At 36.4% G+C, this 14,517-nt stretch overlaps 1 protein-coding gene across 2 annotated transcripts in view; it reads left to right on the forward strand.

Moving 5' to 3' along the window:
- The window catches only part of ssbp4.S (single stranded DNA binding protein 4 S homeolog), a 212,243-nt gene that overhangs the window by 180,579 nt on the left and 17,147 nt on the right, over nucleotides 1–14,517 (forward strand). For both annotated transcript variants that reach the window (XM_041572787.1, NM_001086136.1), the window contains 3 exon segments: nucleotides 11,019–11,102; nucleotides 12,861–12,920; nucleotides 13,328–13,394. In XM_041572787.1, coding sequence (XP_041428721.1) covers nucleotides 11,019–11,102; nucleotides 12,861–12,920; nucleotides 13,328–13,394 — 211 coding nt within the window.

Below are 14,517 nucleotides of genomic sequence, written 5' to 3' on the forward strand. Positions count from 1 at the left end.
TTTCTGGATAACAAGTTTCAGTATAACAGATCCCATGTCTGTACTGTTTCTGAAGCAAACACACCAGTTTAACCAGTGCAGAGCAGCACATTTTATTACTTTAAAACGTTTGTTTTTGGGGGCACATTTACTAATTTCACAAAAGTTCATCTCACTTCGGCAGGTGTATTTACACAACACATCTCAATATTTACTAAAAATTGTGAGTTCACTTTTTCAAGAGAAATGTGGTGAATTTTCTACTGGTGTAAATTCTCTGCAAAAATTTGCCAGTATTTCCCCCATATAATAATAGTAGGAAAATTCTCTAGAGAATTTTCGCCATGGATAAAATTAGCATGGAAAGGGCAATATTGATTGTGATTTAAAAGTGGCTGCTCTGTCTTTATGATGAGTTCATTTGTTTGCAATATCTCCAAGTAAGCCACCCACTAAAACAAGCAATTATTGCATAGAATGTTCATTGCATATCTTTGGATCATACGTGCATCCTATTGACTATATGTGGATGAAAACATTCTGCAAGTCTTTACTATGTAGAAAACTGACAGGCTTTTTCTCATTTTATTGCTTATACAATTATCTTAAGCTATTTAGAATTTTCTTTGCTGTTTCATAAGCAGTGTTCATAGGCTTGGAGATTTCATTGATTCTACACATTCAGTTCAGCAAGCTGTTTTGGCCTGAGTACTATAAAACTTGATACTCTCCTGAGAGATAATTAAAATAGCATTGCAATAGGCTGCCATTCCCACTTAACACAGGATTGAAGAAAACTTTTTATTTTTTCATATTTTACTTCTGGAAAGCTGGACACCATTCTTGCATACAAAAGAAGAGTCCTTTTTTATTTACTGCAGAAGTTCTACAAAACAACAGGGAGAGTGTCAGGTTTTCAAACTATATTGAAAGGCTACTGTTTGCTTATCCAGAAAAATCTTTCAAACCTTCATAAGCCACATGCACATTTATTTTCTCTTGCTGGTATTTTGTCAAACATTATGTAACAGCCGAAGTTTTGCAGAATGTCATTTTGAAATTCAGAACTATTTACAGCCAGCTGGAAACCTTTTAGAGTTGCAGAATGAGCACTAATAACTCTTATATTATTTCTTGGTACGGCCTGGGTTAACATTTTTAAAACAAAATGGAAAAGTTATTTTGGAAGGGCCTGGACTGAACCCAGCAGTCCATCCAAATGCATTCCTAAAGTATGTATAAAAAGCAGGCTAGCTGAGCTCTTATCTATCATCAGCTTCCATTTTTCTGTATATCTTGTTACAGATGCTGCTTAATGGCTTCAGTAAATCGGAGCAAATGTATTTACTATCTGTAAACCTAAGCATGATTTATTGCACAGGCTTATTCAGCTAGCCGAACTTGATAGGATTGTCATAATTTTGGTAATTATTGCACACCTTCTCAGGCTAAAGCAGTGGTTTTTTTTTGTTTGTCTTTGCATTGCAGATGGTGGTAAAAAATTAAGGTAGCCATTTTACCTTAAATGTGAATGTAGATTTCTGGATAAGTACCATTTTCTTTACTGGCATGGCCGACATTAGTGCCAAGTTATGGGCAAGTGCTCAAAGGCAGTTTACTTTTTGGACATTACTTGCTGTACTGCTGGGTACCACTAGTATTCTGGGTATGGGACCTCTTATCCAGAATGCTCAGGAACTGGGGTTTTCCAGATAATGGATCTTTGGTAATTTAGATTTTTTACCTTAACGCTACTAGAGAATAATTTAAACATTAAAGAAACCCAATAACCTGGTTTTGCTTCCAATAGGGAATCATTATATCTTATTTTGAATCAAGTGCAAGGTACCGTTTTATTATTACAAAGAAAATCATTTTAAAAAATGGGGATTATTTGATTATAATGGATTCTATGGGAGATGGCCTTTCCGTAATTCGGAGCTTTTTGGATAACAGGTTTCGGGAGAAAGGATCCCATACCTTTACTTATGTTCTATGGATGAATTGCCTTACAAATCTGACTTGTGCTTTATTAATACATGTATCACCAGATTGTCACCTACCACTACCCAAAATATAAACCTGAATTATGTTGGCTGTTGCTGCGGGGAGTAATAAAAGTTTTTCTAAAACTGCAATGGTAGGCATTATGCAGCTGGCAATATTCAATCACAAAAGTTGTCAGAAAAAGTCAAACGCTGTATAATTCTGCAAATTCAGGGTGCATTTTATTTCTACACTACATGTTTCGAGCGACTGATCTTTTTCAAGTCACTGGACGGAAGCAGGATTGGAGAATTGGTCCTAATATTGTGAGTGAATCCATATCCTGCTTTGGTGAAGGAGCTGGGAATATACTGTTGTCTTTATCTTGAATTCCTGGTGCATTTATTAAGATCTGCTGCCATTTTAATTTCACTATGTGGTGGTCACCATACAGTCAGCACCCTTGATATAGGGATGAAGCACATGTTATATTGTACATTTCGCAAAAATCTACACTTTGCACAGTCAGTCAAAAATGTTAGCTTTCAGATGTCTCCATTTTGAAGAGTACTGGCCAATCCAACAAATGACATGTAGCCTGCAGTTCGAGTTAAAGCATGAAGATAGTGGGCAGAGTAGGTGAGGTCAATCTGTCATTGATTTCCCAATGTCTAAATATCTAATTACACAGGCTTCTTAACGGATTATGTGTCCATGCACAAATGTAATTACCAGCAAGAAGTAAGAGAATGAGCCAAGGTAGAAACCTCTTTAGGCAGCACTGGCTATTCCCATAATTTAACAACTTGGCTAGGTTTCTTCCTCTGTTAGGCTCATTACTGGCTTAGATTTCTCTTCTGCCTCCTAGAGCTATCTGATTATTTCTTTAGGAACAACTGGAATATCAGTTGGACAAGCAGTAGACCAGTTGGATGGCCACCATCTTTTTATGTCTTCTGGGTATATTTCTCACTGGTGTTATTTCCTTAGAATAGAAGATGTATACTAGTGTGATGGAGAAATTACCTCCTGACAATGCTTTGGAATTCTGATTCTTGCATTCAATGTAAGGTGAAGAACAATCCTCTCACTCTCTCTATGGTAATATATTAAAAAAGTCTGTGAAATTGTTACAGCCACCCATTAGTCATGTAAAAAAAAAATCTTAATAAGTACATGGCATGCCTTTAAAGTGTACAATTAATGATGCAGCATGTGTTTTTTCTGTGTTATGTGTACTAGTGCAATCAGTGCAATGTTCCTCACTTTGCCCAGATGTCTGCATGGCCAAACTGGTCATAGATATGTTTATTTAACCCTCAGACAAAGCAAATATAAAAACAGAATGAGACACATGCAAAGCAATGAACAGTAAATTAGCATTTGTAATGAAGAAGAAAAGGTGAGACGTAAAGGAGAGTAGCAGATGAGTTGGAAGATATATCTAGTATAGCCCTACCCATCATTATGCAATTGTGTTTATATAAATCACTTTACGTTGACTGTAAACTTCCAATCCCAGCAAATGTGTATATATCTCAACAATACATTGTCCCAGTATAGCACTCTTACAGTATAGCTTTAAATGCCAGTTGTTGCCATTTTGAAATGCATTGTATGGTTCCCATAACACCTTACATCAGGCTTTTCTGAAGGTATGCAAAATTTGTAAAGAATTTGTAACATCAAATCCATGTTACTACCAATACAAGGAAACAGTCCCAGCTGATGGATCAGCAGGCTAAAATTACAGACTCAGCGTTTCCACTGGTGAAATGTCCACAACACAAAAAAGATGTTCAATAAAATTCCATAAGGGATGTGAAGAGCACAAATTCACCAGCCAACTGTCTGACAAAGTCATCAGCAGGATCCCACAGTGACGTATGTGGAAATGATGATATTAATTCTTTTCAAATCCTGTGGGTACCAGATGGCTGTGGTAACAGAGTTGTTTTTTGTTTTTTTTTTGTACTTTTTCTTTTTTATGGCTTCTATTGCCTTTATTGCTAACAGGGTTCAAATATAAAGTATTTACCTAAACATTAAAAGCACTCCGATATTGCCACGAGAGTGCTTATCAGCACAGGGAGACTTGTAACTACAGTAAACAGGATATTATAATGAGATAGGATCCATTAAAAACAGAGAAAAGCCACAAGAATGTGACCTGTGGTTCTCTGGATTGTTATTATGGGGGTACTATCTTCTTAAGAAAATATTTTATTCCAATCTGAAAAGAATATTAAATGTTTAGTTAATTAGGTTTACTTTTTATAATTTTTCAATACTACTCTTAGCTGCCTGACTGTTTATATTTCATTTAATATCGTTTTAATTATAGTATTCTTTATGTCATCACTAATAACTGTTTAAGAGGCTGGGGTGATAAGAAAAGAGATATTTTAATCATATGGTTTTGTTTGTATGCTCACCTCCTTTATTAAGATGTAAGTGAATCATGAAGCTGCAGGGTTGAGAGATAAAAGAGTTCAGACCACTGACTCATTGTAAGGATATTGATCACACATGATCTTCTGCTGTCTGCCACATCTTGTGTATGTACTGACAGTCAGCATGCACATAAAACAGATTTCATATTTTCCCGTTTCTGCGCCAAAAAGCATACGTTATACATTGTCTTCTGTCTGTGAATATAAGAGTAGTGTCATGTGTTGCTTTCTCTCCACTGGTAGAAAAACACCAGCAACGCCTGTCTTCTCATGATCCACACCCCTGTTCAGTAAGCACTGGCCAGCATGGCATCTGTCTGTCAATACTTAAAAAACGTGACAGATTTTCAGATTTTCATGTACATTTTCTGGTTGAAATCTGCCCCATTTGAGGAGGTGCCCTGCCCTGGATGAACTACTTGCCATTTTCTCTACCACCATTTTTCTGCCGGTAGAAAAAACTCCACATTTGACAGCTAATAGCATTGCATATGACAATACTAGTATATGTGGAGTTTGGCCTGAAAATGCTCCAGTGGTGGTTAAAATATACAATTGGTTCTGATTTAACAAGCATTTTTCACCCTGGAAAAAAAGCATTTCATTCTAGTACAGAATGGTGTCAGGAAAGTGTTTAGTTACTGTGATAAAACCCTTTAGGATTCCCCAGTTCACATATATTTTCGTTATATTTTAATGACTATGTCCTTTAACAAAGGGTTGTATCTTAAGAGCTTGTGAAATGTGTATATTTCAGCTGATCTTTATGTATACTTTGGTTCTGGAATGCAACATCTGCATGTTAATACAACATTTAGCTGTATCTGAATGCATATCACAGTGTTGCATTTTATTGATAATTGGTATGCATGCTATGTATAAAGTGCCAAGTATCCCTAGGCAGAAGAAAGAGACAGCTGACTTCATAACAATGTCACTTGATATGGTGTTTATTAATTTGCTGTAAAGTAGAATATGAAAATATTAAAGGGATTCTGTCATGGGAAAAAAAAAATTCTCAAAATGAATCAGTTAATAGTGCTGCTCCAGCAGAATTCTGCACTGAAATCCATTTCTCAAAAGAGCAAACAGATTTTTTTATATTCAATTTTGAAATCTGACATGGGGCTAGACATTTTGTCAATTTCCCAGCTGCACCATGTCATGTGACTTGTGCTCTGATAAACTTCAATCACTCTTTACTGCTGTACTGCAAGTTGGAGTGATTTCACCCCCTCCCTTTCCCCCCCCCCAGCAGCCTAACAAAAGAACAATGGGAAGGTAACCAGATAGCAGCTCCCTAACACAAGATAACAGCTGCCTGGTAGATCTAAGAACAACACTCAATAGTAAAAACCCATGTCCCACAGGGACACATTCAGTTACATTGAGAAGGAAAAACAGCAGCCTGCCAGAAAGCATTTCTCTCCTGAAATGCAGGCACAAGTCACATGACATGGGGCAGCTGGGAAATTGACAAAATGTCTAGCCCCATGTCAGAATTCAAAATTGAATATAAAAAAATCTGTTTGCTCTTTGGAGAAATGGATTTCAGTGCAGAATTCTGCTGGAGTAGCACTATTAACTGATTCATTTTGAAAAAAAAATTCCCATGACAGTATCCCTTTAATATCAATAATAATATCTTTTGATCTGTCTCTTTATTGGCCACTCCATTATCACTGCACAACTTAGAATAATGAAACATAGTTTATTTATTAAGGTTTTAGACCTCAGTTAAGCCAGTTAGGCTTATAGCATACCACATAAATGTGACTAAATAAGCAGTATACAAATAAACTAAGGGCTCATTCCTAATGAATGAGTGTAAAAACCTCAAGAGACAAGAATGTGGATGTTAGAAGGAAGAAGAAACATGTACAGCAGAGGAAGGAATTGAGAAGTGGAGGGCAGAAGGTGCTGACGGATGGAATATTTGCATATGTTTACATTAAATAAAGCAGATAATTAGTGTTGCTAAGATGTGCAGAGATGTGTTGAGCTTTACACTTTGTATAGTAAGGCTAGCAATTTCTTACAAATCGACAATGGCCTAGTCAAGTGATTTCACAATTCTGCTTTATTGTCTTGCTGCTAACAATTTAGAATAGCAATTTAATTCCATTATGCAACATTGTTTTTGTCCTTGCTTTCTGCATTGCCTGGCAAGCTGCCTACTGGTCCCACCTTTATTCTGTCCCTTCAGTCTTGACAAGGTAATGCTGATGTTATCTCTCTGACTGGCACTTAAATGAGCTCTGCATTCCTGGTAAGGCTGGCAGTTTAGGAGGCCAGGAGTCTTTATTCTAATTTCAAGAATATATGCCTGTTATGTATTGGTTTGAAACTTTACTATCAATGGCTATAGGCTTTGTTGGGGTTGGTTTATATACCCTAACATAGGGGGAAGTATAATTATAATCCGACTATGTCCTTGCTTTACATGGCTTTTTTATGATTACAATTTATTTTATATAATACTATATAAATAAGTGAAAATAAAATAATAAAAAAAGGCATTTAACTTTTCCTGTGATGCCCTGATGTCATTTGAAACTTCACTGAGAGAATGGAATAATTTCATTTTCAAAGGCCTCTATGCTTGTATGTTGCGTCGGGAGAGTTCAGCGCTCTCTTACCTCCCAGTAAGGGCGTCGGTGAACACCGGAGACCGCAGGGTTTTCCTGTGCAACCGAGTTCTCATCATCACGCAAGGTTCTGATAACGAGATTGTTACATATGTATTTTGACATTGTGTCATTGTCACCTTTCTTTATAGGTTATGGGAGATCTAACATCTGTTGATGGCATATATAGGTGCCTCTATAGCAGGTATTTTACAATATGGATGTGCTTCCTGCATAGGGATGTACAGCATTATCTGTAGGCACCTGAACATTTCCAAAACTAGTCATGCTGTATAAGTTTCTGACTTGCCAGCAGCAGAAGAGCTGACTTTGCTTAGACTAAGGAAGTGCTGCACATGCCACTTTTATGGATAAATCAGATGTTTTAGCTGAAAGGAGATTCTAATTTAGAGTTGACTAATTTTAGCCTATCTTGATAAATCACTTGCTTGTTTGCATCTGTGTGGGTGAGAATTGCATCGTTTCCAGTCCAGCGATGCTTGTAGCATTAGACGTGCGCCATTTATTAGATGCAAGTCTATTGGATTTATAGTTGAACCAGACAAAGAAAACCACAGGAGTTAAAGCAGGTGTTAATTCCAGCACTCCCTTGTGTCCATGCGCCCTGTACTTCATAGAAACAGGTATGAGACCTGTTATCCAGAATGCTCGGGACCTACGTTTTTTCAGATAACTGATCTTTTACGTAATTTGGATCTTCATAGCTTAAAGGAGATTTCAACCTTAACATTAAAAAAAAAAACCTACCCTACATAGACCCCCCTCCCTCCTCCCCCCCCAGCCTAAGTGTTACCCCATACAAATGCCCCTAAATTTTTAGTAACCCCTCGGTGCAGATTCAGGCATCGGAGTTCACAGGCGCCATCTTCAGCTGATTCGGTAATCTTCAGAATGAGACTGGAGCTTCAACAATTTTCGTGAGTTTCACCGCATGAGCACAAAACAGAAAATTGCTCCAACTGCGCATGCGCCGCCACACCGGTTTCAATCCGAAGATTTCCAAAGAGAAGAAGATGGTGCCCATGAACTCCAATGCCTGAATCTACACCGAGGGGTAAGTAAAACGTTAGGGGCATTTGTCCGGGGTAACACTTAGGCTGGGGGGAGGAGGGAGTGGGGTCTGTGTAGGGTAGGGTTTTTTTAAAGTTAGGGTTGAATTCTCCTTTAAGTGTGCTAGAAAAGCACGTAAATATTAAAAAAAACCAATAGGCTGGTACTGCTTCCAATAAGGATTAATTATATCTTAGTTGGGATCATGTACAAGGTACTGTTTTATTATTACACAGAAATAATTTTTAAACATGTGGTTTATTTGATTATGATGGAGTCTGTGGGAGACTGCATTTTCGAGCTTTCTGTATAACGGATTTCCGGATAACGGATCCCATACCTGTACTTTTGTGAATACCATTTGGTTGGATGCAATTATGTTCTTTGTGCTATCCTTCTATAGTAATTGAGCCCAACTGAACATCAGTCTTTTAAATATGAAGATAAATCCTAGGTACAAACTGTGTACTTTTACACTTCCAAATTTCTATAAAAGTACTATATAGCACAACATGGCCTGAGAGTACTCGACTGCCGTAAATATGAATAAATATCAAAATCTACCAAAAACCTTGCTTTAGAAAGCTTTTACCCAATTCTTTTATGGCTTTAATATGAGGATAATAATCTCTGTCTTCCGTGTATCCAAGATTTTCTTTTCCTCTTCTCACTTTTACCATTAAAACCTGTTTCTCTCACAGCTTTTCTAATAAGAGCAGGTTTACAATACATTCATGTTTAAACATCCCTAATGAAGTTGCCAGTTTGAGGTCATGAACTACAGTGTTGAAAGCACTTTTTATACACGCACACGGTTTTGTATATTTGTCTTAAAAAAAACACTGAAATTAAAAGTGCTTAAAATGTAATAGTTGCACACACACTGCAGTGTCTACACACGATAAAAGGGTTAATCATTGGCGGTTGTTTTGTGGCTGCATTATAGCATCAGCTATTTGCTGAATTTATATCTGGATATGACAGATCCACATTTATCCACTTATTATGCTGTATGAAATGTGTGCATTATGTAGGGTCTGCAGTGCTAGACATATTTTCCATCCATCTATTGGTTAAATTTCAGCCTGCCTTATTTTTTATAGCATGCTGCAGGTACAGAAAGAGGAGGGGGTAGCAACAAACTTGTTGCTGTCAAAAATGTGGAAATAACGTTTTCTTCTAAACAGCCGGAGAAATGAGAAAGGTCACAGTGCCCTCTAATGGTGGATCCTTTTTGTTTGTCTTGAACGCAGTGTGTATGACTATGCCAAGTATTTATCTTCTTAGCTGGATAGAAAATGATTTTATTAATTGCTTCATTTATCCCCATTTCTTTTGCCTGGGCATGATTGGTCTGGTTGGAACCTAGCGGGACTGGGCTTGCAGACTCAAACCAGTGGCTGCCATATGTCTCTTATTAGCCTTGGATGTTAATTGCAAGCTGTAATAAGAAGCTTTATTAAATCTGAAACCAAGTGCTGGAGATGTTCTCTCTCTTCTTAGTTGGAAATATTTGCACTGAGATCCAGTCTTGCCTCATAATCAAGCATTTATTCTTATTACTCCAGTCGCCACTGGTTTAAATGCAGCCATGGAGTCAAAATAATTTGCTAGTTAGCCATTCAGAATGTTAATTTGATATATTTTTGGTATTATGCATGTAAGATTTACTAATACAGTATATAATATATAAGACTAATTATACTCACAGTTCTTCTGTGACTTCTAACATGTATATAATGTTATGGATATGCTATCGATTATACAATCTTATACACAAAATTCATGAGTATCCTGTAAATTATATCCTTATAAACGGAGAGTACTGATGTCATCAGTTATAAACAGTGAGTAGTGATGTCATTTCTGTCATATGACTAAAACTTGTGTATTATAATAAATAAAGTGCCCTCTGTTGCAAAATATGAGGATATTAGAAGTAACCTTGGAGTTCCATGACCTGTATAAAAACTTCTCAGTAACTTATAATATCCTTATAATTTACAGGAGGGGGTACTTTATTCACTATATAAACAGTGCTTAGTGATGTCATCAGTTATAATCGGAACTTAGTGATGTCGTTTCTGTCATGACTCACTAAAACATGTGTATTATAATAAATAAAGTGCCCCATGTTGTAAAATATGAGGATATTAAAAGTCACCTCATAGTTCCATGACCTGTATAAAAACACTCGGCCTTCAGCCTCATGTTTTTATATGGTCATGGAACTCCTCGGTAACTTATAATATTCTTATATTTTACAAGAGGGGGTACTTTATTCACTATATAATGCTACCAACTTATAATGCCCTGTAAATAAGATTTATACGCTTGTGTTATCCTCAATAAAGTAATGCTAATTACTTAGAGGATTCTGATTATTGACTATACACCCTACTACTAGCATCTTCTATTTGGCGAGAATATTGTTATAAAGAAGTTTGCATTGTATGCCTTTAAAATGTACAAAATAGAAACTTGAGAATTTGCACAGAGGCTGAGGAGTTTTCGTTGCCTCCCAAAAAATGTACTTTGTACTTGAAAATATAAAATTGAATTGAATTTGGACTATTCCCTAGTCGAAGTTTTTATTTCGAATTTTCTTATAAAAGATAAATCTGCCCCTAAGTGTCAGAGACTTACTTAGTTGTAGCAATGACCCCACAACAACCAAATAGAAACTTACTTTGGTAATCCTGTGCAAATGGTGGTTATTGGGGGTTAATGTTGTGAAGTTTCATTTATATAAGTAAATGTGTCTCAGAGGGTATCACGTAATTAGGAACCTTTCTTATGTGTTGCCAACTATATAGGGCTGCATATACCTGTGTGTGCTCTAGCCTTGTAAGCTCTTTATTATTATTATACCATAAGCATATTTATTTATTTTGTTTTGAAGGGACCTCCAGGCTCTCAGCCATCACCTCACGCACAGCCTCCTCCACACAACCCCAACAACCCTATGATGGGTCCTCACAGTCAGGTAAGATTGATGGATTAAACCAATGGATTTTTACCTGTGGGCCTTGGTTCCACTTTGTTATCAATGAAACCTTGAAAAGTAAGACTGACAACGGAAAAAAAATGGTTGTCAAGTCAGAGAGAAAATGAATGAAGCCAGAAAAAGTAAGCAGTGGCATGCACTTAATTAAATCTCTTCAAAAAGTAGAATAAAAGTTAATTTTACATTTTCCCAGTGCCCAGTAGAGGTACATAACCAAGGCAAGGCTATGCTTCTTTAACCATGATACAAAATAAACTTTAATTTTTTAATGTACTTTTTGGAAAGACTTAAAGGGGATCTAAACCACAAATAAATTAATTGATGTAAACTTAGTCCTCTGAGCCATTTTTAAGTTTACATTCATTTTCTGGTATGAGTGGTTTCTAAAACATTAGCAGTTTTAGACTTCTAATACCAGGCTTTCTGTTGCTTAGCTCTTTGAAGGTCAGAATGTAAGCAACCAAAACTGTCTATGCACTAATGTAGTTAACCCTAGGGCTGCTAATAACCCAAAAAGCACGTATTAGCAGTCGAAAATGCCAAATATCTCAGAAACCACAAAAAATATAAAATGTATGCAAAAGTGCTCAGAGATCTTCTTTGAGTAAGTTTACATCATTTAATCTGTTAGGTTCAGATCCCCTTCAATTAAGTGCCTGCCACAAAAAAGCAAATGTCAGTAATAAAAGAACACAGATGCTTATAACTTGCAATTATCCAACACAGTAGCTAACATAGAAAAGCAATCCTCCCATTACTACCCCCCCCCCCTTAAGTTTAATTTGTACTTTTCTACAGTTCTACATTGCTATACAAATGAAAAGTCCATAGACAGGAGATCAGCGCTTTTCTTTCTTTACATAGTCCTTTTTATTTAGTTGCCCCCACATAGCGCTCTTCTCATCACTTCATTCCATCTTCCTAAACATCAATGGCTGTTTGATCCTGTTCACATCCTTGATACACATGCATTTTGGCTGCTGTAAGGGGTTTACTTTGGAATTTATTGCTGAGGATTGCTTTTCCTTTTAGAACTTTAACATTGCTTGCAGGGGGTTATTAATCAAAATCCGAATGCCAAAAACTGGAAAAATGTGAGTTTTTTTTTAACTATAAAATCCGAATTTTTAGTGGGAAAAAAAACCTCGAATTTTTCGAGATTTATAATTCCCCCAGGATGTAAAAAGTCAGAATCTGAAAATACTCCATCTCAGACCTGCCGAGGTTGTATATAATTCAATGGGAGAGGTCCCTATCCTATTTGGAAGTTTTTTGTGGTCTGCGCTTGAATTAGCCCGAAATCGGGATAAAGCCCAAAAAAATCGAGCGATTCAGGAAAAAAATATCGAAAAAATTGTACAATTCAGATTTTTTTTCACGTTTGTCCCTGATCCAATTATATTGTGCTTTTTTAATAATAAATAAAATAAAATCATTTGTTCTAGTTTGGTCAGACTTTTGTTATTGAAATAGTTCAGATTTTCAATAATAAATAAAATCAAATCATGTATTTTATTTTGGTCAGACTTTTTTTTATTTAAGTTCAGATTTTGATAAATAAGGCCCTAAATGTCAGTTTATTTCAGTGCAATGTTGGGTATCTTAACTCACCCCATTAGCTTGGTAGCAAAATGAAATAAGTCAACATTTCATAAATGTTTGAGTGAACCTTTTAGTTACAGGCAAATAGACTGCACTCTGAAAAATTTGAGGTTTTTTTTTTTGTTTCTTCCTCAGCCCTTCATGTCCCCACGGTATCCAGGTGGCCCAAGACCTTCCCTCAGAATGCCAAATCAGGTTTGGATATAATTCCATCACAATGTTTCCACTGATTTAAAGTAATGATCTTGCTGAAGAAACAAAATGGCATAGTTGCATCAAGTATAATAAGCATTATTCTTGTTATAAGTTTTAGTACATATATTATTGACCTGACATATTTAACTAGAATTGTTGTCTGTCTGTGTGTGTGTTCTTTAGGGTGACAGAATGAATAAGAGTAATGGCACACAGGGTGTTTTGTGACATTTTGTCAATCTGTTATTTTGTAGCTCCTTGGGGGTGGTGCAAAAATGCTCCATATTGCCCCTCCAGTAACTTGAATTAAAAGTGCCTGAAAGCTTAGATATTTAGATAAAGAGAATCTAATTTGCTCTTAAGAGGGTGTAGTACTTTAACATAAAATAATTGACTTTCTTTTTCAGCCTCCTGTTGGGGTTCCAGGTTCACAGCCTTTGCTGCCAAACTCTATGGATCCGACACGGCCACAGGGTATACAATGAAATGGGGTTTCATTTATTCTTTATAAGAAGAACGGTAGAACTCATTTATTTGAGACTTTCTCTAGTAATTTAGTTGTAGTAAAGTCTGTAACCTGGGTTTATTTTCCCTAAACCTCATCCCACTACTATGATGGCCCCAAACTAGGTGGCACCAAAGAAATAAATGGGGATCCTCTATGAACTCTGGTTACAGTGACGTTTGGGCTGAATAATCAAATACCTGAGAAGTGTTCTAGGCAAGAATATTTTAACTTTTAATTTACAAGTGGTAGTAACAGTGTTACCATGAGATTATTAATAAATGGTTATAATATACTGGGCTACATTCATACACATGAGCCTGATTCATGTATTGTTATAATAGTACTATGTGCCATAGACTCGTATAGGTCAAAATAATATACATATGTATAATATTCTAAAACCATATTCTTTTTCTTTCATTGGCTCATTAGAGCCAGGGATAAATGGACAAAATACAGAAATAATTACTGTATCACTGAGATCAGGGTTGCATTTTACAGCAGGATTTCAGAGCAGAGCAGACTTCTACTTGAGCACTCCCCTGATAGGCTTTCTCTGCGATTAGGGAATGGTTTTGTAGTGTATCCTGAGTACATGAATTAAAATCACTGAACGCTGGTTTAACACCATATGATGAGTTTAACTCTGCTCAAGTGGAAATAGATGTAGAAGCAGAGGGACTCTATCAGAAGTCACCGGTATTTCAAAGTGGTGCACCTGAACAGCTGGCACAAATAGAGAAGCAGAGGACTGCTTGGCTCAGTATATCTTTGTCAGTTTTCTCAGTTTACAATCGGACCAGGAATAATCCATGAGTTTTGGATTGCAGAGTGGGGAGGGTCAACCCACGTCCAGTTAAATTTCAAAGCACTAGGTTTGATACTTTGAGAATAGGTCACTGTTTTGTCACTTACAAAATATGTTGTAGATCTTATTCATTAGCCATTTAAATCTTCTTAAAATAATAAGATAGCCCTGCAAGCTAAGAGACAATAGCAATTTAGGTGTGCCAGTAATGCTTCATAGTCGCCAATGACAATAAAAATAAAGCTTATAGAATTTCCAGGAAAGTAGACAGCTGGTTGCTT

Source organism: Xenopus laevis, chromosome 1S (genome assembly GCF_017654675.1).
Source record: "Xenopus laevis strain J_2021 chromosome 1S, Xenopus_laevis_v10.1, whole genome shotgun sequence".
Classification (NCBI taxonomy): domain Eukaryota; kingdom Metazoa; phylum Chordata; class Amphibia; order Anura; family Pipidae; genus Xenopus; species Xenopus laevis.